The sequence below is a fragment of the Uranotaenia lowii genome, chromosome 3 (genome assembly GCF_029784155.1).
Source record: "Uranotaenia lowii strain MFRU-FL chromosome 3, ASM2978415v1, whole genome shotgun sequence".
Lineage (NCBI taxonomy): Eukaryota > Metazoa > Arthropoda > Insecta > Diptera > Culicidae > Uranotaenia > Uranotaenia lowii.
Window position 1 is genome coordinate 228078924 of NC_073693.1, and position 25291 is coordinate 228104214.

General features: G+C 36.8%; 1 protein-coding gene across 1 annotated transcript; it reads right to left on the bottom strand.

Annotated features, from left to right (window-relative positions):
- Nucleotides 1–1110: 1110 nt before the first annotated feature.
- Nucleotides 1111–6369, bottom strand: LOC129753148 (uncharacterized). Its single transcript, XM_055748946.1, has one exon. It carries the CDS (start codon nt 6367–6369, stop codon nt 1111–1113), a length of 5259 nt encoding a protein of 1752 aa, XP_055604921.1.
- Between the last annotated feature and the right edge of the window lie 18922 nt (nt 6370–25291).

Sequence of the window (25291 nt, forward strand, 5' to 3'; positions counted from 1 at the left end):
CAGATACTGAAAATTTATGATTATAAAAGTCGGAACAACAGAATATCGTTTTTGAAAGTGTACATAAAATTTGAAGACTCCAAGAATGGTTCAGAATAACCACAGGTATAACTTTATATTTCGTGACGTGAATTCAGTCAACTACCCTGTTCTGATTGAACTGAGTAAATTCACGTCACAACTTCAAATAAGCATAACTTCGTTCGTTGTTGTTCGAATGAGAAGCTGCGTACACCAAATTGTGGGTAATTGTTTTTTTACAACTCATTAGAAGACACCAATATTCTATTTCCACAAAGACAACAGGAAATCAAAGTTGTATGTACTAAAGTCCGAAATGGTTAATTCTAGCGTGAATTCACGTCACAAAAGTAATGAATCACAACAAAAACAACTTAAATTTCAAAATGACCAAATTATATTCATTTTGAAGGAAATTCAATTTGCGACCGTTTGCTACTGTTCTTACCGAGTTCGTCGACTGGTTTCTGAATTATAAGAATTTGTTCCGATGACCACTGTATGGGACCACAGCGCGATCTGAATTCCTCGACAAACGTTCCGCATGCAAATTGAACTTTTAACGAGTTCAATCACGGTCAATATTGATAAAGCACTAACGATTTCCTGTTGGTCCGTGCACAATAGATCGAAATAATCAAACGAACGATACACTTTACACATATGATTTAGAAGTATATCCAACTTATTTCTGCACTTTTAGATCCGATCCAAATAAGTAAACGTTTGCTTAAATAACTAACAAATGCACTTTATTAAGCGAAAAAGCATGCTACAAAATTTATTCCGATAATAAACAAAGTTTTTATTGTATAACCGAGATCGATGGTAGTTCGGAGGGCACTGACCTGCAGGATTTATTTGAATAGGTTCTTAGGTTGTTGTTTCTTATCTCTAGGTAGTAGCTATGAGCGAGAGAGTTTGTACCTATCTACTTACTATAAAAAGGGGTGTTCAAATCTACTTTTTTTAGTATAACAGATATGAGATGAGAGAAGATTAATCGCGAACATTACCGGCCTCCTTGAACTTGTTTCAATATAGAATTCCTGCTTAACTAACTTCGTACTTCTAACATTATAATTTAAGCTACATTAACATTTTATCATTCGTATCAACTTCTTCAGACGGTAGGGGACACAGTCGATACACCGATCGTTTGTAAACTCCTGTAGCGGTTTTGATGGTTACCACTCTAACGACATTGTCCTGTCCTGGGTGCACTGCGATGATCCGGGCCAGGGGCCAGCAAAGTGGCGGAGTGTTGTCCTCTCGTAGCACGACGATGCTCCCGACACGAATAGGGCTCCGACGACACGATGCGCCGGACGTTTGAAGCTCGGTGAGGTACTCGCGACTCCATCGTTGCCAGTAGTGCTGGAACAGCTGTTGACGCTGCTGGTAGTGGGTTAGGCGGTTTGTGGGAACACTTCGAAAATCTTTGTCTGGCAGGTCGGTCATGGGGCATCCAATTAAAAAATGCGAGGGAGTAAGAGCGTCTACGTCTGACGGGTCATCGCTGAGGGGGGATAATGGTCGAGAATTAAGGGCAGAGGTAATTTGCACCAGTAGGGTATGGAAGTCTTCGTGCGACAGTTGGTGCAAGCCGATTGATTTTTTTAACGACGTTTTTACATTGCGCACTGCGGCCTCCCATAGTCCACCGAAGTTGGGAGCTCTGGGAGGAATGAAACGCCATTCAATGCTCTGCTGCGAAAGTTCATTGGCGATGGCTTCGTGACTTTGGCGCTGATGGAGGATGTCATAAAGTTTCCTCAGCTCGTGCTTAGCCCCAACGAAGTTTTTGGCGTTATCTGAATGAATTTCGGCCGGCACACCGTGATATCCAACGAATCTTCTTAGAGCGGAGATAAAGCTGCTGGTGGTGAGGTCTCCAACGAGCTCGAGGTGGAGTGCCTTCGTGGAGAAGCAGATGAAAACAGCAATAAAACATTTCGGGGGCGACGCTCGTCTGTGTGGTGGTTTCAAATAGAACGGACCGCAATAATCAACACCGGTAATGTGAAATGGTCTACTAGGGCGGACTCTGGTGGAGGGTAGCTGACCCATTGGCTGCTGGTACGGTTTGGGATTCACACGAAAACAGAAATGGCATTTTCGTAGGACTTGTTTTACTGCTCTTTTTCCGTGTATAGGCCAAAATTCCTGACGCAAGGCAGAAAGAGTCAACTTATGACTACCGTGAATCGTCTTCTGGTGAAAATAGTCAATGGCCATGTTGGTGAATGGATGTGAGGGGGGAATTACAGCTGGATGCTTGACATCGTACTGCTCAAGGGAGTTGCGTAAACGACCACCTACGCGAATGACTCCTTCTTGATCCAAAAATGGGTTCAATAACTTTAGCGGCGAGTTGCTGGACACCTGATGATTTTTGCGTAGTTGCTTCATCTCCTCAGCATAAATCTCCGATTGAGCTAACCTGGTCAACGCAATTTTAGCTTTACGGAATTCTTCTGCCGTCAGCAAAAGGGTGCGCTCTTGCTGGTTACGGTGTTTGAAGTAGTGGACAAATCTTAAACAAAATGCAACAATTCTGATCGAAGTTGTGAACGATGAACTCAGCAAAAAGAGGCGATGGGGTTCTGGTGCTGTAGTAACAGAACAAACCGTTTTCCGCATTTCTAGATCCTCGTCACCGATTGTAATTTCTTCCGTTGCCGTTGGCCAAACATCTTCTGCTTCCTGTAACCATTTTGGACCCACTCTCCACAATTCGCTTTCGAGAAAATCTCCAACCGGAAGTCCGCGAGAAACCAAATCGGCAGGATTTTCCTTGCCGGCGATGTGATGCCATCGATGTCCGTAGGTTCGAGTTTGAATGGATGAAACACGATTCGCCACAAAAGTATTCCAAGTGTTGGGCTGCGCCTTCAACCAGTGAAGCACAACCGTCGAGTCTGACCAAAAGTGAGCCTCGACACTGTCGAGAGATAGCGCTTTAACAACTCGAGAATAAAGATTCGCAGCTTCCTTAGCAGCACACAGTTCTAGCCTCGGCAAGGTTAAGCGCTTTAGAGGAGCAACACGTGATTTAGCCGAAAGTATTTCTACGCGTACCGCACCATGTGCGTCGGTAGAACGTACGTAAATACATGCGCCGTATGCGCGTTCTGACGCATCAGAAAAACAGTGGAGTTGAACGTCTGTATATCCGGAAGTAAATGCAAATCTGCTGATTCTTAATTCAGAAAGTTTGGGTATCTGATCATAATAAATCTTCCATTTTTGGTCGATGGTCTGGGGGACAGGCTCGTCCCATTTCGTCTGCAGTAGAGCCAATTCTTGCATAATAATTTTAGCCGAAACAACTACTGGAGCAATAAGACCGAGAGGGTCAAATAGTTTTGCGATTGCCGAAAGAATATGCCTTCTAGTCCACGTAATGTATTCAGGGGAAATATTATGCAGAAAACGTAAATCATCAGCGTAAGGATCCCAAGTGATTCCTAATGTTTTTACTTCTTCTCCGGGACTGAAATCAAATGTGATCGTCAGATTGGTTCCTAGTTGGTCTTGGGGTAGATCAGCTAAAACTTCGGGTCGATTGGAACAGATTTTTCTAAGAGAAAATCCACCTTCTTTCATTGCTGCAACCAGTTCGTCTCGAAGTAGAATTGCCTCATCAATTGTAGTGGCTCCAGAGATACAATCATCCACGTAAAAATCGCTTACTAGAACTTTCGAGGCTCTCGTGTAGCGGGATCCTACATCTGCGGCCAGCTGAGTTAGACATCTTGTTGCTAAGAATGACGATGGTGTTAACCCGTAGGTCACGGTTAGTAATTCGTAAACGCCGATGGGTTCAGTTTCTGAAAATCTCCAGAAGATTCGTTGCAGCGGAGTATCATCACTGTGAAGAATCACCTGCCTGTACATCTTCTCCACATCCCCTACTAGCGCGATTTCATGTTTCCGAAATCGGAGTAAGAGGCTGAGAAGATCCTCCTGAATAATTGGGCCCTTCATCAAGCAATCATTAAGTGAATATCCGCTATCCGTGCGCGCAGAGCCATCAAAAACTACACGCACCTTTGTTGTCGTGCTGGATTCCTTGACGACCGGGTGGTGGGGTAAGTAATAAACTTTTTGTTTATTATTTCCACTGCTTATGGTCGCCAATTCATCTTCCGGAACCTTGCGCATGTGTTTCAGCTCTAAATACTCCTTCATAAAGTCATGATATTGTCGTTTCAATTCCAAATCATGTGCCAAACGCCTTTCTAATTTACGGAATCTTTCCAAAGCCGAAATTTCAGACCTTCCAAGCATACGTTCAAAATTCAAGTGTTTGGGCAATCGTACAATATATCTTCCGGATGGATCTCGAGAATGGTGTTTTACGAAATTTTCTTCGGTATTTATTTCATCCAAAGTCCACACGGGTTTCTCATCGTTACTTTCCACTATCCAGAATCGTTCGAGCTGACGTTCTAAGCCATCGGAAGCCACAGCCACGTTGCAAGCGACTGGTGTTTCGGATGGAACCATTGCTTTTCCGGAGACCACCCACCCGAACACCGTATCCACCAAGAAAGGCAACCCAGGACCCAGAGGAACTCGCTTCAACTCATTCTGGTATAAAAAGTCATAAAAGTTCTCTGCGCCAACCAACAAATCGATTCGATGACTAACGTTAAACTCCGGATCTGCAAGATTGTATCTCTCTGGTATTTTCCAATGTTCAACTGGTACCGTACGTGAAGGTAAATTTGTAGTCACCCGCTGCAAAACCAAGAAATCCATGCCAATCGAAAAATCTTTTACCCGAGAACCAATCGTTGCTCTAACCGAATGTCGCGCCCTTGTTTCAGCTTGCCCAACTCCACAAATCGGAACATTTTTCGCCCTTCGTTTCAGTTTCAAAATTTGACATAACCTTTCACTAATAATGTTCGCTTGAGAACCGTTATCCAATAGGGCTCTAACCATGTGCTTGGCTCCGTTGTAATCCTTCACCGTTAGCATAACCGTTGACAAAAATACACAAGAAGAGCCTGCTTTTACCCCAGCGCTGAATGAACCAACCTGTTCTTCCGCTTCAACTGGATTCTCCACGTTTGTCTGATCATTCTCAAGGGAGTGACTGGAACAAGGAGCCATTGCACTGTTTACCGTAGACCTTTCCTCGACATTTGCAAAACCAGGGTGAATGAAAGAGTGGTGCTTTTGATTGCAAGTTCTGCACCGAAACTTTGAATTGCAATTCCGTGCCCAATGTCCACTTTTGAGGCAGCTACTACAGAGCCGTTTGGTGTTAATGAAATCCAGCTTCTCCTTCAACGACATTTTGATGAATCTTTCGCATTGCGACATGTAATGCGATTGTCCACAGCAAACGCAATTCAACTGTTGCTTAGCATCTTCCGCACCAACATGGACTCCAACTTGATTCCGCTTAAAATTCGACCGCTGCTGAACTGAAGAGAAATCAGAAGAGTTGGATGATACTGCTTCTAGCACACGTGTTCTTCTCTCTAGAAAATTAACCAAATCTTTAAACGACGGGTTCTCCAACGGGGCAGAATGATCCTCCCATAATTGAAGCGTACTCACATCCAACTTGTTGCACATCCAGAAAACTATCATCGCCCCCCAGTCGTCGACCTTTTCGCCTAGCTGCTGCAGAATTTTTAACCTCTGCTCAAATTCATCAACCAAACCGTGAATAGCTGAAGCTGTTGGTTTGTCGATTCGCGGATATTCCATCAACGCCTGTAGATGACGCTTCTTCAGCAACTTCTCGTTCGAGTACCTTTTCGAAATCGTTTCCCATGCAATCAGATAGTTCTCGTTAGTGACGGTCAGAGATTCAATAAGTTTTGCCGCCTCACCCTTCAACGCCGATTTAAGGTAGTGAAATTTTTGAACCTCACTCAATTCATCCGCCTCATGAATGAGTGACTCAAAAGTGGCCTTGAATGTCAACCAGTTCCGGTAATCTCCATCAAAACTCGGAATTGAAATCTGTGGCAGTCGCACCCCACTATGCATTCCCAAAGTCGTGTTATTTCGTGCCAAAGTGTGATCCGCATTCGACACAAGATTTGCCAGAAGCGCCGCCCGAAATTCAAAATATTGATTCTCAAACCTCTCCGATGTTTCAAAACTATCCCTAGCGAAATCGTTATTTTTGTCCAGGATTTGTATTTCGATTTGAAGGGCCAAAAATTCATTCCACATAGCATCCAATTTTTCCAATCGAGATTGTATTTGCCCGCCATGATTCAATGGATCGAAATTTACCAGAAAATGCCCCAACCTCGTCAAAGACGCAAACAAATACTCCCTCTTCCGCAAAAGCTCGTTCAGTTTTTCCCCAGGCATGTTCCACAACCACTACCAGCCCAAGCGTATGATGAAACCAGGGATGAGCCGAAAAAGAGATCAAAAGAGACCAGGAAGTACCTCTCAAGCTGAAAAATTTATTTGGACAGGCACTCACCTGAGGCCTGTTCACAATAGGCCTTGTATTTCAAATAATATGTATACTCCTTCCGGCCTCCGTAGTAGGACACGACCTGGTTTGTCGACCTTCGATCCAAGCTTCGTACGCAACCGAACCACATGCAACAGCGACTCGACCCACTTACTGGAGCATGCAGTCTCAGTATCGTTTTCGTTCTTGAGTTGCTCACTCAAATCGTTTGATCATTTGCACCATTGATGCATCCTCCGATAGGCCACCAGTACGCTCGCCGAATGTCGTTGAACCTTCGTTTGATGTTGCCTACGCACTAAGCCAAACCACGCAATGCGCTTCACCAACGTTGTTATTACCTCAGACAAATGAAAAGAGCACGAAAAAAAATCTTTTGCAGCACCACCAGATGTTATACTTCGTTGGACAGGCACTCACCTGAGGCCTGTAGGTACAAGGCCTTGTATTTTATTCCAAAATATCGATTCTAGTGACTCCCAATTCCAGCGTCCACTAATTCGATCAGTAATGTTCGGCTCCGTTCCATAAATTGAGATTCCAGCTTACTGTTTTTCAAATCCATCCAATGGTAATGCGTTCCGATGACGACTCGAATCACAGTTCGAGCAGATGTGGTACATGCAAGAAATAAAGAAAGAACATCGAGGAGCACCAATAACACGGGTAAAGCGATTGGAGAGCCACTCACCTGTGGCCTCTTTTTCAAAGGCCTTGTAATATTTTTCAATCGCTGCAACCTCCTTCAATAATTCGAAGAAATCCGCTTAGTTTGAAATGACATCCCAATAGCAACAAATAAAATCGAAGATGCTTCGACCATATAGATTCAATAATCGGCCTAAGTGCATCAAACCATGCAAACCATGCGTCTAGATTCCACCTCCGATGGACACCGCTGCAGCCAGTAATTATTCAATATATGCTCGGCCGCTGCTCAAGAAATTCGAGCAGTTATGTTGAGCACCAATAATTGCTTCGGATCGACGATAAGACTCGTAACATGAAAGATAAAAAGACACAAGAAGCACCACAGAGAAAACTGTAACAAATTGGAAGGCCACTCACCTGTGGCCTGTGCTTTCAAGGCCTTGTGTCTTATTTATTCGCTTCATCCAAGTGTGCCAGCATCACAGATCCGAACTTTCAAACCGCTGTATCTTCAATCCAATCAGAGCATAAATTTGCAGCGTGCACAAAACTTGCGAGAAAATGCGTCCACAGTCCTCGTTCCTTTGACTCAGCTGCAGCAAGCGATCGATCGCTATGTGTTTGGCAGTTGTTCAAGCAATTCGAGCAGTTATGTTGAGCGCAACGAGTTGCTCCAGAACGATGTCGATGTCTCGTAGCATGAAAGTTAAAAAAAGACACAAGAAGCACCACAGAGAGAATATCAATAGATTGGAAAGCCACTCACCTGTGGCCTGTGCTTTTTAGGCCTTGTAAACTTTCTACGATGACTACGATGATAGCTCAAAAATGTTGCCCAACAACTTCCAATCAACCGCCAATCAAACGCTTCGGCGGGATATTACAACTGCCAGCAAAATGAAGAATTCTGGCGCCAGATCTGAGCTTGCCTCAATTGTTTGAACAAATAATGGTCCACCAAGCCAGCCGCAAATCCTGGTCACGGCACCAATGTTCTTACCGAGTTCGTCGACTGGTTTCTGAATTATAAGAATTTGTTCCGATGACCACTGTATGGGACCACAGCGCGATCTGAATTCCTCGACAAACGTTCCGCATGCAAATTGAACTTTTAACGAGTTCAATCACGGTCAATATTGATAAAGCACTAACGATTTCCTGTTGGTCCGTGCACAATAGATCGAAATAATCAAACGAACGATACACTTTACACATATGATTTAGAAGTATATCCAACTTATTTCTGCACTTTTAGATCCGATCCAAATAAGTAAACGTTTGCTTAAATAACTAACAAATGCACTTTATTAAGCGAAAAAGCATGCTACAAAATTTATTCCGATAATAAACAAAGTTTTTATTGTATAACCGAGATCGATGGTAGTTCGGAGGGCACTGACCTGCCGGATTTATTTGAATAGGTTCTTAGGTTGTTGTTTCTTATCTCTAGGTAGTAGCTATGAGCGAGAGAGTTTGTACCTATCTACTTACTATAAAAAGGGGTGTTCAAATCTACTTTTTTTTAGTATAACAGATATGAGATGAGAGAAGATTAATCGCGAACAGCTACAATTTTTTTAATTTTCAAGTAAATTGGTTGACTTCTAGAATGATAACAGTCCAGAAAAGTCCGGAAAAGCGATTTCACGTCCCGGTGGAATGTGTCTGTAGATCACTGAAATCGTATGAAACTCCCACAATATGGTTATTTGGGTGAAAGGGCTTAACAAAAAGAATTCGTATTTTGCTTACCGACACCATCTTGAAATCCAAAATTTCGAACATTTACAGAATTTTAAAGATCAGCGAAAGTCACTAACTTGAGTGGCGTAAGGTAGCGACTTCTTTTCGTTTAGCCGTTTAACCTTATTTCCATATTGTGGGGGTTCAACGGAACTTTGAGCCATTTACAGAATTTTAAAGTTCAGCGGAAGCCGGCATGTTGGTTTTCAAAATAGCGTCAGATAATGAGATTCGATTTTTTTGTAGTTTAGTCTTCGCACCCAATACTAAAATTGTAGGAATTCCATGCGAACCTAAGCGAAAATTGCCATCTTGGATTTCAAAGTGGCGTCAGAAAGTGAAAATCATCTTCTTCTAGTTTATCCGTTTCATCCAATATCATAGGTATTGCGCGACTTTCATGCGATTTTCAGTGATTAACAACATTTTATTGTACGGTGGAAGCCGCCATCTTGGATTTCAAGTTGGCGGTAGATATCCAAATCCAACTTTTTTCAGTTTAGCCCTTTCAACCAGTACCCATATTTAAGGGGTTTCAATCAATTTTAAGTCATTACAAGCATTTTAAAGCGACAAAGGTGAAACAGCCTGTGGCTTAAAAGCTCTCAAATAAAGGCAAAAAAACAAGTAACATAATGACGCCATGTTGATGGATTCACAATGTCAAGTATTTGAAAATATTTTTCGGGCCTATTTTCAATCTTTTTCATTTTTTTTGCGAAGTCATTACAATATATTCTACAATTATATTTATTATTTTGTTATTAACTTTTTCACCGATTACTATAAACATTCTATTAAAATTTCTGATTCTTAAGATTGAACGAGGCACATTTATTTTGGGATACATGTTTTAAAAAAGCTTTATAAAAGTTGTCGAAAATATTTAAGCATATTGATTTTATCGAAGATTAAAAAAACTTACGATGACAGGGCCAATTAGCCATATTTTAGCTGTATTAAAGTTCTGGTGATGTATAGAATGCGCTTTAGCTTATTATGTACATTGCTGCTGTAGCTCTAACGATGTTTTACTGACCATAATAAAGCTAAGATTGTTACTTGGGAAAGCAGCTTTTTATCGTTTTAACCACTGTTTCTAGCGAAGCTAAAAAAAACCTTGGCGTTTCACAAGCTTTCATCAATAAGCTATCTTCTTACCCCCAGAACAGATAAGTGTCGGTTAAACTAAAATCTTATGAATAAACTCAATTCCGCGGTTCATCTGACATGCCTCAAGGCAGTAATCTAAGCTCGTTACTTTTTTTGATTTTTTTTAAATCATATACTGCTCAATGTGCTCAATCTTCCGAATGAATGCCAACTTTGCTAAGCAAATGGCCTAAAGCTTCTACAAATAAAATCACAAAGTTACTGCACGATACTACAATCCATCCTTGATAAGCGTGTTTAAATAAGGGGTTAATTTCATTCTTACCGTAAATCGGGATAACATTGATCACGGGGGTAGCTATGATCAACATGAAATTTTTCCACATAATCATCATTAACTAAGTCTAAAGTAAAAAAATCTAAACAACTTTTTCTACGCTTAAAAACCTACATGTTAAGTTTCAAATTGGGAAAAATTTGGTTTGTTTTTAAAAATTCAAATGTAAGTAAAAAAGTTATTTCAAAATCTTGCAATATCTATTTTTTCCAAGGCTCGCAAACAAACAACCTTCCTGCTAGAATTAAAGCGTTTAGAAACATCAGGTTGATTTTGGTGATAGTTCACAAATTTATAGTTTTGGTTGGTGTAGTTTTTGTTGTATTTTGAGGTAAATCAAGGTCTTGGAACGTTTTCCAAGAGTAAGCAAGTCTAGGACAAAAGGCTAGGAACCCTATCAAATGGTAAAGTTTGAAGGAAAAACTTAATGGGCTTTAGTGCGAGGGCTTAGATAATTGAATGAAGGCAAAGTTTCTTTTCTTGTGTAGTAAAAATTTTATTAATAATGATGAAAAATTATACCTCTGAATTTATGCAGTATCATGGTTCATCTTTCGATTTTAATTGTTGTTCGGCCTTAGTTGCCTTAGTTTATCAATTACTAAAATTTTTAAATATTATAAAAGTGTTTTTTTATCCTTTATGATCAAGAAAACTCGTTAAAAGCGTCAAAATAGAACCTGATCAATGTTTTCCCAAAGCATCAAATCCTAAACAAAGATTAAATCGATTTTAAAATCAAATTTAAAGTAGTCTAATAAATTTCTGCAACCATGTTTTATGTTCATAGGAGTGCAGTACTGGTTTAAAAAATTCGAAATATGTCAAAATTCCCTTTAGCAAAAAATTAATCGAGAAATATTGAAAAAAGTTTAATTAAATTAATCTTACCCCGTTTTACGGTACGCCAAACAAATTTTATTTATTGGACATACAGAACCTAAACGCAGCGATAGAACGAGTATCTTCGTTCCAGGATCTTGGAGTAATTCTCGACAAAAACATAATTTTCCGTGAGCATCTGAACGGTCTTGAATCAAAAGGCAACAGGAATTGGGGATTTATAACTAGACTATCGAAGGAGTTCAGTGAACTCGCTCATTATAGATTAATTGTCATTTAGGTATTAATTCAAACTAAGTTGGTAATTCATCTTAAATAAAAACTAACCTTATACAAAGAAGGACTAGACTTACTGAAGCGCCTTTTCTACGCTGCTTAAAAAAAAATCCCAATGATAGGTTCATAATTTAGTTCGCAAATTTCGAACAAACAAAGCCGTTGTTTGTTTTGTCGGAAATTTCAAGGCCTCAAAACCGACTTTCCCAGGACAAATTGATGATGAAGGCAAATTTGACTAAACTCCCGAACAGCATAATGTGGTAAGCCGAAAGCCGGGTGCCTTTTTCCGACATTTAATAAAATTTTCATTCAGAATACTGATGAGAAGCGGTTTTTTGCTCCCATCTGGCTGAAGCAGTTTTGTCAGCCGATAATAAACCCTTCAAGTAATTAGTATTGATATTTCGTTGGGAATTTTATCCACACCGGAACTGCCGCCGAGCACCCTAATTAGGTCTAGATTTCAGCAGCGCGCAAACTTTACCCGGATCCCAAAAATCCGGAATATCGCCGGCATCTGGAAGGAGAAAGTCAAAATGGAGATACTGTGTGAAGTGCTGGGAAAAATCGGTGCTGCTGGTTTTGAAATTTAATTACGACGTGGGAGGAAAGAAGAAAAAAAATCCAATCAAAAACATGTAATCTAATTTTCGCTTTTATTTTCTCTGCCGGAATCAGTCGTGGTTATTGCGCTACTACATGAAGTGGTGGGAAAAATCGGAAACGGTTGGAAGACGTATAGATAAATTCTCTTGAAAAGTACTGGCTTCCATGGTTTATTTTCTAAGCAATGTGGTCGATTGTTTTTGTTTGAAGAAATAATACACCGTGATTTAAAACTTAGGAATGCATGTATTTGGATATTTTTGTCACATTCACTATTCGAGGTTGGAAGAACTGCAGAATGGTTTTAAAACTTTGTTGAATTTCGATTATTTTAGGTTGGAGATTTTTGGTATCTCTTGAATAAGTCATTCGCTTTCGAAATGTTGATCATACTCTGGTTCGAATTGCATTAAGTAGTAACCGTACGTTTAAATGCATTTCGTGCCTGAAAAAACTAAAAATTTCAAATGCGATTAGCTTATTTCAGAAAGACAGAAGTAATCCATGAAGAAAGTTACACAACCTTCATCATCGTAGGCACAATTTTAGTGTTTGAATTTTTTTCGACGATGATTTTCGATGAAATTTTGAGCAATCGAAGATAACACATATTCTATTGCATAAAGCACAGATTTAAATGCTATTTTATAAGAATATTTTATCCATTGACATTTATCATCGAATCGGTTTCAAGGTTTTCTTTTTGCACTGTAAGATTATTACGGATTCGATGGTTCAAAAATCAATAGTATAAATTTTATTGTGTCAGAATTTTTGTTTAGAATAAAGGTAATTAACTTGCCTTATAATTGAAATAAAAAAAATATATATGGCCATTCCTAAAGGGAATCTTATTCCTATATCTTAACATTTAGAGCTTTGCTAGAATCATTATTTGTTTATAATCAACTATAATAAAAAAGAAATCCCTAACAGCTCTGTCTAAAAATTCCTGCATTCCTGCAAAATCGATGCATTTTGCACTAAGCGGTGATAAATATTGTGGCTTGTGATATAGCTCAGTCAGTTGCTTCCTGAGCCGATGTCCGTGAGTTCGAGCCCAAGAGTAAACAGAGAACACAGTTGTACCGGTAAGTTTTTCAATAACTGTCCGCCAACTGCAACGTTCATATAAGTCGCGAATGCCATAAAGATGGTAAAACGACTATAATCGAAACAGAAACGGAGAAGGTGATAAAAAGATCCATCAAACAAAACAATAACAAAATAATCTATGTCTGTTTGTAGAATTCAAAAAATTCACACACGCTCATACATTATGTTGCTGGTGCTTTGTTTGGCTGATGATGCTACTAGCCGTATACAGTCAAAAAAATCAATCATGAATGCTTACCAATAGGCCAAATCGTCATATGAAACTTGTCAAGCTGTAGCTCTATTATTCAGTTGACTTCATCGAGTTGAATTCGCTGTTAGATTATACGACAGAAAACGCTCATCGTGCCCTGATTGATAGTGCTCTGTTCGCCCCCAGTCAACAAATTTAAGTAAAAACGCGTTTTAAAATTGTTTAAAGTTGAAAATCAAAAATTTTATGATGGTGAAAATTGAGAAATGTGTAAATCATGTTTAAGTGCGTACATTTCAGATCAAGATTATTTAAAGGTCATAAAAGCTTATTTGGTGGTGCTCCAAAATTTTAATATTATTTAATTTATTTAATATTTCTGTTAAGATGAAAAGGATACTTAATTTTTGGTGAAAGGTAGTACGAAAAAAATCCTCATGAAATTTTTTTTAAAGAAAATACGTACTTTTGTAGAAAAAAAAGAGTGCTTTTTTATGCCCTGGGTGCTCGTTATGCCCTTATCTCCCCTATTCAATACTTCACCAAAAAAATTCAAATTTTTATCGAAGATTCACGCATAAAACTTGAAAAATTATCTTACTGAAAGAAACTGAGGCATTCGAATAATCAAATACCTTTGTGATAATTGATGCAATTTTTTTCCTTCTAGAGTATTATCATTTGTTTTTTTTTGTGCCTATTCATATATAAACATTGAACAAAAAAACTATTCTGTTATTTGTGGACTATTCAAACTTTAACCGAAAAAATCGGTATGGAATAAAATTGGTACAGTACGCTAAAACATTTTTTCCCGATTTTTTTTCTGAAACCCAAAACCCATCTATGATCACTGACGCTAGAAATCTGATTTGTTTTAACGGCAAATGTAGCAATCATCACCGAGGGCCCATCAAAACAACATGCGCAAAAAGCTATGCCGGGTGCTGCCTCGCAATATGTTAAACATTATCGTTTCGGGCGCGCTAGATGCGATGCGAGGAAAGCTCCATCATATGTATATGACGACGAAGAGCGCAATTTGAGACCTATAAAATAAATGATTCTCATAATGTGTTCATACGCTGTTCTGGCTGCTGGAAAATGCTGCAGAGCTGAGCAGTGGCTAAAATGGACGAAAAAAAACAACTTTGCTAGCCCAAGTAGAGGAAGAATAAGGAAGTAAGCAGCAGCTTCAACGGAAACCAAGCCATCTAACTGAGGCCAGTCGATGTAAAATTAGACCGGATCAGGAAAATGAGATTTTATCCAATAAAATTTTTGATGCGCTTTAACACCCGGACCTTTGTTGAAGTTTTTTTTTCATTCCTAGGGTGGATCTTGAAAGTTTGATTATTGAGATGTGTTTCCTTCAAACATATCCGATATACTTGGAGCCACCCTTCCACATAAAACGGAAAGAAACTTTCATCCGGATGGGAAAAAGGGTGCATACAACTCGGGTGAATGTGTATGGGAATGTGTGCACGAGTGGATTGAATGAGTGTTAGCATTTGATTGGATTTTGAGCATTGTTATGTGGAACGGAAACGGAAGGAAGCACTTTCATTGCATCACAAAGTGGTTCGGCGGAAATTGATGCAGAGTTGGAATTGACCACTTTTGTTTTCATGTGTATGAAGAAATGTTTTCATGAAATATTTACGAGCTTAGGATTAGGACGAGCCCGAAATGGAACGATGCCGGGCGATGATTACGATTCTTCGGGTTTCGGAGATGATGTTTTCCGAGAACCGCATTGTGTCATGAGCTGAAAAAAATAACCTAAAGCTCTAAAGGTTTATGTTCGATGCTTACCGAGACTGAGGATTTCTCAGAAATAATGAGGGATTTGAAATCAGTTTTTTTAAGTACAAGTACAATTGTAGATGTGAAGAAATGTTACTTTGCGCAATCTGAATTCTGATTAAATTCAGGGATTCACCGACATTAATATATAATCGAGTTTCGTGTTTCGCTCGTTTGATGTTATATCATTCTATGAAACGACACAAATAAAAAAAAATCTGTAGACTGTAATTGAACTGTAATTTGTAATCCTTTTTTTGTTCTATTTAATATATAATGCTCTTCAAGGGTAATACAGACCACTATTTGAACTGCTCAAATCTACAATAATTGAGCTCATCTTGTAAATTTTATGCTAATAATCTGATTTAAGGGAAATAAGGGCATGATTACCACACGAGACAAAAGGGGCCCTTTCAGTTTTAGCTAAACTGTATGTTTATGAGTCTGAATCAAAGCAATCGAAAGAATTGGTTGAATCATTCAACCTAGTAGGCTCACAACCCAACAGAGTTTGTGAGTCTTTTTTCAAAGCACATCTTATTTTGGAGTTCATTTCCTATATACTGCCGAGTTAAAAAATTAAATTTTCATGTGGTAGATGCATTATTTTTAACATCAAATTTCGATGTGATGGAAAAATTTGATAAATTTAAAAGAAAAAATTTTGATTATGGCATATGTCGATTATTGCACGATTTGATTTTGGGAACACAAAATGTATGGCCATGTTGCGAAAATTGAACGAGGAATGGTATCTTTCTTTAGACACAATCCTAATATCCATTTATTTTAATGTCTAGCATACTACCTCAAACGTTTAGGTGTCGATACCGGGGCTACCGGGTGTCGATACTCCTTACAATCTACAATGCCGATCAAAAATTTTATTAGAAATGAGATGCTCATACATGCTATACCCTGTTATCAACTTTAGCCTCACCCATTCTTGTAATCGAAGAAATGATATTAGTGGTGTCTTCCTCCTGGGCAAAAATAATCACGGAAATTTAATTTTTTCCTTGATTTCTAGCGAAAGCCGAAAACATATATCCGTTGTGATGGACTCAATAACTAATTTTACACCGTTTTTCATTATTTTCTACATTTTAAGAGGATCCTAGACACAGGTGCATACCTGTCTCGATTAACCCTAAGAAAAGTATGCAAAAATAAAGTGAGCGAAATAAGAATAGCACCACTTTGTGTTTTGCTTGTTAAAATATGAATGATTGAAAATTACGAAAGTTTTCTTCCACAGTTTGTTCTGAATTGCTAAACGGATAAATCAAGCATAAGTTTACTTTTTTTGGACGTAGCAATTGGCGTTGAGAACCAAAAATGTGAAAAAAGGTGTGAAATAAGAATAGCACCATTTGAGTTTTTCAACAAAAAAAACAAGATTATTTTTAGAAATTTACTGTGTAAAAGTGAATAATAATGCTTCTACGAATTATTTGAATAGATAACTGCATTTTTAGGAGTTTTCCAGAATTCCAAAGTTTTTCGAAGGTATTAAATGGGGGTTTTAAGAGATGCTCCTCTAGCGTTAAGGAATTTGATATTTGAACTATAAAACTTTATCAAACTGCTTGATTTCTTCATTAACATTCATAAGTATGATGCAAAATGATGAAACATAGATTTGAGGCTGAGTTTGAATCCAAAAAACAGGTTGGAATTCAAAAATACTAATGTTTTTTAATAGTCAAACACTATTTCTCAAGTTTTAAGTCATAGATGGCAGCACTATCTTGCCATTTAACCAAATTCATGTCCATTTTCGAATATCCGGGATTAATTAGGGAGTGCTGGATGATTTTGGTCAAGAAATAAATACATGTACCGTGTGAACGCTTTGAAAATCACTAAATCCAAAAAATATATAGAATTGCATCAAGGTCACTAGAAGTGAATTTTTTGGACCGATAACCAGAACCTCAAAATAATGAGTATGGGCCTAAATAAACCTGGAAAATCAATATTGAGACTAAATTTAGTTTTAACTGCAAGGTAGTTCTGCCATCTACGACTTGAAACTGGAAAAAGTGTGGTTTACTGAACAAAATCAAAGTTTATAATTTCCAACCTGTTTTTTCTGATTCAAAATTAATCCCGAATGTTTGTTTCATCATTTCACGTCATTTGAATGAAGAAAGTAAATAGTTTAGAAAAGAATTACAGCTCAAATATCAAAATCCCTAAGGCTACAGGAGCATCTCTTAAAACCCCCTTTAAAAACTTTGAAAACCTTTGGAATTCTGGAAAACTCCTTAAAATGCAGTTATCTATTCAAATAATTCATAGAAGCATTGTTATTCACATTGACACAGTGAAGCTTTAAAAATAATCTTGTTTTTTGTTGAAAAACTCAGTTGGTGCTATTCTTATTTCGCACCCTTTTTTAACATTTTTGGTCCTCAACGCCAATTGCTTCGCCCAAAAAAAGTAAACTTATGCTTGATTTATCCGTTAAGACATTCAGAACAAACTGTGGAAGAAAATTTTCGTGATTTTCAATCATTCATATTTTAACAAGCAAAACACATAGTGGTGCTATTCTTATTTCGCTCACTGTATGTATTGTTGAAATTTGTCATCATTTTATGCAGTTTTTATAAATTGTCTTTCATTTTCTGTTCAAATCACGTAAGAAGTATTTTTCACCGTAGGCTATACTTGCAAAAAATGCATATAGCTATTTGTGGTGTTTCCATACAACACTTGTCATGGTATGAAGTTTTTATTTATTTATTGTTCACGGTCTTCGATAACTCAATATCATACAGACTGGTTACTTAAACTACGCTTAAACTATCCTTACTTATATTATAATCAAAATACACATACACTTGATTAAACAATCTACAAGAGATGTCAAATGGGTTATAAAATTCATTTCTTCCATAGTTGTTCAATCTTAACGGCTCGAAGTTTCTTAGGGAACGAGATGAGACATGATACGGTATCATTTCGGTGAGACTGACACTATCTGCTTAAAAATATTTTTTTTAAATTTTTCTGAGCAATACATTATTCATTGTACTAATCAATATGTATGTCTGCTTTGAAAAATTGCGTTTCCTTCACGGCCGTTCTCAACAAGTGTGATTGATTCACTAAAATGTTCCTATTTTACGGTATATCTAATGGTTTATGCATTTCGAATTGTGAAACAGTCATTTTTCTTGCTAAATTTAAACTTTTTATTTGTATAAAGTCGTGTGAAAATTCTAAGAACTAGAGAAGAAAAGTACGGAGTGCCCGAGAAATTGATATGAATAAGATTAAATTGATTAACCAGATTAGACTGGACTTTTATTTGGCGAGCTCCTTCAAGATAAATTTTGTAAACTTTATCAAAGTTTGAAGTATCCATTTTTAAAAATAAATTCTTTAAAAACTGATAAACATTTTTTCTAATACCAAAATGTAGGCTCAGTCTAAGATAAAGTTTCAAATGTAGTTTTTAATAAAATGTAAAGTTACTCACCGTAAATTAGTTTTATTTTATCGGCTATATCGGTGAAATTTTATATTCTTTAAATTTTTTTTTGTAAAAATGAAAGATTATAGGCGGATAGAAGATGAGAATTAGGTGAAAGATGTTGAAAATGAGTGGAAAGGTAATTTTAGTTTCAAAAACTTTTCATCACATTTCACTACTACTTTTGATAAGAAATAAATCTTACCACGTTACATGTTCTAAAATGTTGAAAAACTTCTCATACTGGAGTTTTATTTGTTAATGATGACAGATTGCTGTTCAATTTCTCGAAAAAAGTGAACGTTTTCAAAAATTTTGATATGACACAGATTTATAAGATACATTTTTTGACAACCTTTTTTCAAAAATTGCGTTGCAATCGGTGCCAAGAGATTTGTTTTTTTTTTGTAAATTGTAGTTTCACACTTAAACATTTTTTTCTGAATTCATAAACATATTAAAGTGACCTTAGCTATATTTTTATTAGTTTTGTCAGAATTGCACCACAAAGAACTGAAATATTTCAACTTATATTGAAAGTAAATATTATACATATTATTAGAATAGGCCTTTAGACGGGAACTATCTTTTATCCCTCCTACTTTACTTCCTAACCTAACAACTCCCTTAATTTTCGCTTCAAATGGGACCGTCAACCAGGAAATTAACGTGACAGAGTGTATTCAATGCACTTGCTGAACAACATATAGAAACATGATTTTCCTGTGCTGTTTTGGCGGGAATGGGCACTCTGCCATTATGGAAAAAGGTCATGAAGTGGTATGCCTCTAACAACATTCAGATTTTCCCAAGCCCGGATTAAAGGGCGAGAAGGGCATTGCCCCGAGCCCCCCTCCCCACCGAGGAAAAAAATAACATAACTCAAATCATACAAGTTTGATACTATTGATTCTGATGTACATTTACTATAAAATTATCCTCTACATATGAAAATAACCGGAAATCAGCATATTATTTTTCAGTTGACAAATCTCAAATTATTTTTGATTACAAAACAAACACTCATTGTTGAATTGGGAATTTCATTGAGTGATTCTAAAATACTGAATTTTAGTTTTACCTTATCTTCTTCTGGATTTATGATTCTGGTTTTTAAACATTTAGTCACATTAGATCGTCTATTAGACGAAAGTTTCAAAAGACAAAAGAAATCTTTTGTTTTATACAAAATTGTGAATAATCTGGTTTTTTTTTTATTTTAAATACAATGCATGAAAACGATTTTTCTTTGTTTTTTTTACATGAATTTGGAATAAAACATTTGGATTCATATTTAAAAGTTTGCAATTCCTGCTTTGTCTTTGATTGGAACTTTGTCTCTCAATTTGAAATTAGAAATTAGGAAATCTTGATTTGAAATTATGATTTTAATTTGAGACCTGAAATGCGGTTCAAAAATTATGGCTTCGAATTTTTCTCTTGAACTCTTTTATCTGCATCTCTATAGAATTTTTATTTATTTCTATTATTTTTTAATTTTTAGTCCATGATCTTAATGTTATTTCCCTATCATCAAGATGGAAAAATGTAGATATTGCTTTCGATATTTCTAATCGGCTACCAATGATCTGCAACGAATTATGAAAAGAAAAACATTTTAATATCTATGTTTATTGTTTTCTATGTTATCGGGTTAGCGAATGATAGAGTTATTAAATAAATTGGAATGAATTTTGTATTTAACAGCTTAAATCAGAGTTTAAAAAAAGAATAACTCTTATGCAATATTTGATCGTAATGTATCAACAATTACTGTTTGAAGACACCAGATATAATTGCTCTTTCAAAGCAATATACTAGATTTCAGTCTGACACAAAAATAAAAAAAAAACATATTACCTCAACTCTAATTTTTTATTTGGTTTTGCAATTAATGTCAATCCTTTTGGAAAAACTGTGCTTCCTTCTAAAATTTTCGGCTAATCAGGCTGGATTGCAACTTTTTTATGTTTCAAAATTGAATATTTGATCATGACCGTTTAAAACCGGATAATCTGGCAATGCCCTGAACTCATTTCCAGTTCCTTTATATGTTTTAAAATATTATGTTTTTCCTGGGACGGCATATGTATGTTAAAATATTATTCATAGAGGTCACCCGATGGCTTAATCTGGCCTTGGAAAATCCATATAATGGTAAAATTTCCGTACAAAGGTAAATGTTGCTTTTATTTTTGTAGAAATTGTTTTGCTGCCTTCAGAATGTTATATTTTAAGGATCAGCAATGGTTTTTTTCGTGCCATACTAAGATAACTTTACGCTTCCCGGATTTGTCCCCGGATTTGTCAGTTTATTCAAAATTATACGAGTTCAATTTTTTTATCATCAATGTAAAGATGAACCAGCCAAAGGCTGAACATCTTTCTAATAAAGACACAAAAAAAAAGTTATGATTCAAAGCCTCGATGGTAGCATTTCAAAAATCTGATTTGCTTTGGCCCGTAATTGTCAATTTCAAACAAAGATTCAAATTGGTTATTTTTCATAATCCGTTGAATACTGAGGAAGTTACGATTTTTTTTCTATAACAGTTATACTTGGTTTTTTTTAATAACTAGCTGACCCGGTGTTCTTTGCTCCCCTTTTCATGAAAAAAATGATGTTCGTTAAAATTATTTTAATTAAAATAAACTTTTTTGCTATTTCACGTTGAGTGGCTCAATAGTTGGCAGAAATTGTTGGAATTGTGTCATATTTTTATTAATTTTGTATGGGAGCCCTCCCTTCCCCACCTTTAAGTAGGAGCAGTTTGAAAACATATGAGAAACTATCTCCGACCCCATCAACTTTTACAAACACAATTTCACATTGATCGGTTCAGAAGTTCCTGAGTCTATAGGGAACAGACAGACAGACAGACAGACAAACATTTCCCCCCATTTCCCATTTCCCTCATTATTTATATGGATAGAGTCTTTCAATACAACATTTCATAAAATTAGATCAAAACTTGTTTGCCAAATCAAAAATCATCTTATCATGTTAAATCGCTCTTGATTATAAATTTTTGAAAAAATTTAACGAAAATTATTCGGATTTTATCAAATTTTGATTTTTTTTTTCATAGAAACAAACGCTCACGAAAATTACTAATAAATTGTATTAATTGTGTCATAATTTTATATAAATTTTGTATGGAAGTCCACCCCTTAAGTCGGAGGGGTTTGTTACTTTTAAAGAAACCATCTCCGGCCCAAAAAACCCTGATATGTCAAATTTGACGATGATCGGTTCTGTAATTTCCGAGTCTATTGGGAACAGATAGACAGACAAACGTTAATTTTTATAAATATTGATAGATACAACGAGTTGTAGTGTACTTGTCTTAGCATTGGAAGATTTCAACTTGATAAATTGAAAAACTGATTAAGGCCAACTTCCTCCAATGCCTACTCCTATGTGCAGCGTGGCAAATTGACAATTAGTTTCTTTTAAAACTAGTTCAAAATCATTTATATTTTTTTATTTTAAAAGGCAAAATAAAAAAGAAAACCTAAAGAATCAAGTATCAAAATCTGTCTGGTATAAGCTTTCCGGATTTCTCGTTTAGTTATCTGGGCTTGCCCGGATATTTAATATAATATATGAGAACAGAATGGTCCGGCCCGGTTGCCCGGATAAAAAAAAGCCCGGATTTATTCACCTTATTTGCTAAATCGAACAAAGAAAGCAAATTGTTGTAAATTTTTATTTTATTTAGGCGTCCAAATTAAATTTTTTGAGCATGCTTAATAAAAACATTCATAAAAGGTTTAAGCCTGAAATACAATTTAAAATCTGCTAAAAAGTTTAGATAAAAAAGAATGTTTAAAGTTTTTTTTTTCTCGACTTTTGTTGAATAATTTGATCAAATTTGTCCGGATATTTCTCGGATTTTTTAATTTACAATTTTGAAATCAAATGTCCGGATTTTGCTATGTGTGTCCGTTCGACAGATGTGCATTAGGGTGTCCCAAAATTGCATAACTTCTGGGAATCTGGGGGCTCACCCTCAAAATGGTAGATTAGGATGTGCAGAACAACTTTTGTATGGGGCCGACTGAAAAAAATTATGTTTAGAGGTTCCGCAAGCGCGATCTTTGAAAAAAGTCCACTTTCAAAACCAAATTTGTATCAAAATGTAAAACAAGCAAGCTATTTCCAAGAAAAAAAATTTTTTTGGTCCAAAAATTTTGAATTCAACTGACCAAAATGTGTACTCAGCGTAAAATATTTTTGTTACCAATGCCATCAAAAGATGCGGTTTTTTGTGCACTTAATTTTTGCTGAACAAAACATGTTGTTCGTATCATCGTAGCTATTCACGGTTTAATGCTTAATAAAAATCACAATTAAGGATATTTTTTATTTAATTTATCAAATTGTCATAATAAATATCTACTTTAAAATCAAAATACTTGCAAAAAAAGACTTGGATGGCTTAAGTAAGTCATCAAAAAGCCATATGCCAAATTTGAGCGGAATCGGACAACAGGAAGGGGTTGCACTGAATCTCAAGTGTGAAAGGGATTCTGAGACATAGTGTTCTAAAACAGCATAAAAAACTGGTTTTTCATCATACATTTTTGTCTTTACCAATCGATTGCTTGATTATGGAGATTTTATTAAAATTTCAACTAAGACTAACATTTCACCTGAAGATTGCAACTCAATTTAACTTAAAACAAAAAAAGTCATGACTGTTCCAAGATTGTATTTATGTGGCAAATACAAAAGTTGTTCTGCACATCCTAATCTACCATTTTGAGGGTGAGCCCCCAGATTCCCAGAAGTTATGCAATTTTGGGACACCCTAATTTGCATTCACATGGCGGTCGAACCATCCATAATTAACTGTAACGAAAAACGTAGTGCCTCCTCTATTGGGTACTTCTTCTTCAATACAGTTAATTGGTGCGAGATAAAGAATTAAGTATGTGGTCAAGCTTCTATTTTAAATGCTCTTCGCTCTTTTCACCACCTAAGAATTTTCTTCTGATCTTCTATCCGTCTTTTATTTCAACTCTTTAATCCTCACCGATAAAGTCGCAAATTAATTTCATAAAATTAATTATAGGTTAAAATCTTTTATATACATTCATACAATTCCTTGTCTCTGGTGTTTTTTCATTCACTGTTGTTATTCTGAAAATACAATTTTCCGTATTTCTCAAAACACCTATAAAGAACCACTGGATTTATGAAAGGAAGATTATTTAAGGGTTTCATTTAGGACTACGTTTGAATTACGCTTTACGAATTGGTACTTTGAAAAACAATAGCACCAATTTTTTATCGTTGAAACATTTAAAAAATATCAACCCATCAATTTGTAACCAATCAATCCTTCATAAATCTCACCAAAACTGTTTCAATGTAAGTTTATTGTTGTGGTTTTTGTAGAGCCCAAACCGCAAAATTCGTTACAGCAAACGACGATAAGCACCGGGACACGTGACCAGAGAGGTTCAACACGACTTGAAATGCAATCACGGATTCAGTCACATTTTCTGCACGGAAGGGTATTATTTTTTGCTGCCGCCCGGGGCGCTCGTACTCTGCGCAAATCATTTTTGCCATCCTCAAGCCTCGCCCGACTTTGGCCGCCAAAACCAAATCGGTGATCCTTGGAAGAACCATTCACACCCACACTCACACAAAACTCACCAGAAGATGTCCGAAGCAACACGCGGACATCCTTCCGTGTGTTCCATCCTGATTTCCTTCCGGCTTTTTGGTTTGCTGCTCACGCGTGACGACAATCTTCCGTGCGTGATGAATTCATTTGCCATTATACCCAGTTGTCGTTGATGTCGTTGTTGGTGTGTCTGTGCTGTCTGAGCTGGCTGGTTGTTCAGCCGACGATGTTTGGTTCTTGTCTTTTCTCAATATGGGGGTGGGAAGCCGAAAGAAAAAGATGACGACGGAATTTGGGGTGTTGAGTGGCCTCTCCAGGGAGCTATAAAAACGATAAATTCTCCGCTTTGCAACGATATGCCGGCATGGCAGCAATAACTACACAGGAACTTGGGCTGGGCACCAGTTATACATAAGTTTTAATTTTTTTTTTTTTCCTTGATAAGATACTGTATGTGAATTCAAAAGATAAATTATTCTATGAAAAAAAATGAACCAGGGGGAAGTGTTCCTAAATGCACATATTAGGTAATTTGCGCATACAAGCGATTGAATCCCAGCATGCGGTTTGCCTTCTAAAGTACCACAGAGTAATGACGTTTAAAAGTCATACGACTGTCCAATAAGACAACAAAATCCTTTATCTCCACCACACGATGCAACTGCTCACCCAGTATATTGTAATTATACAAGAACGGATGTTTCCTGCGCCCAAATGTGGTAATACAGCACTTCGAAACGCTCAAAACCAATAAATTATAGGCACACCAGCTCACTACTATGTCCGGGAAGCGTTGTAACACGTATCAATCAGCTAAACTGTTTATAAATAAATATATTTTTAGGTCGTCCGCATACTGAAGAACACCACACCCAATGAGTAGCATATTTAAGTCATTGCAGAACAGCGTAAGCAATAATGGACCCAGATTGCTGCCTTGTGGTACGCTGGAGTTTGGAATAAAATCAAAGGATTCAGCAGAACCAATTTTAAC

Coding starts and splice junctions, on each gene's coding strand:
- LOC129753148 (XM_055748946.1), bottom strand. CDS start 6,369: ATGCCTGGGGAAAAACTGAACGAGCTTTTGCGGAAGAGGGAGTATTTG.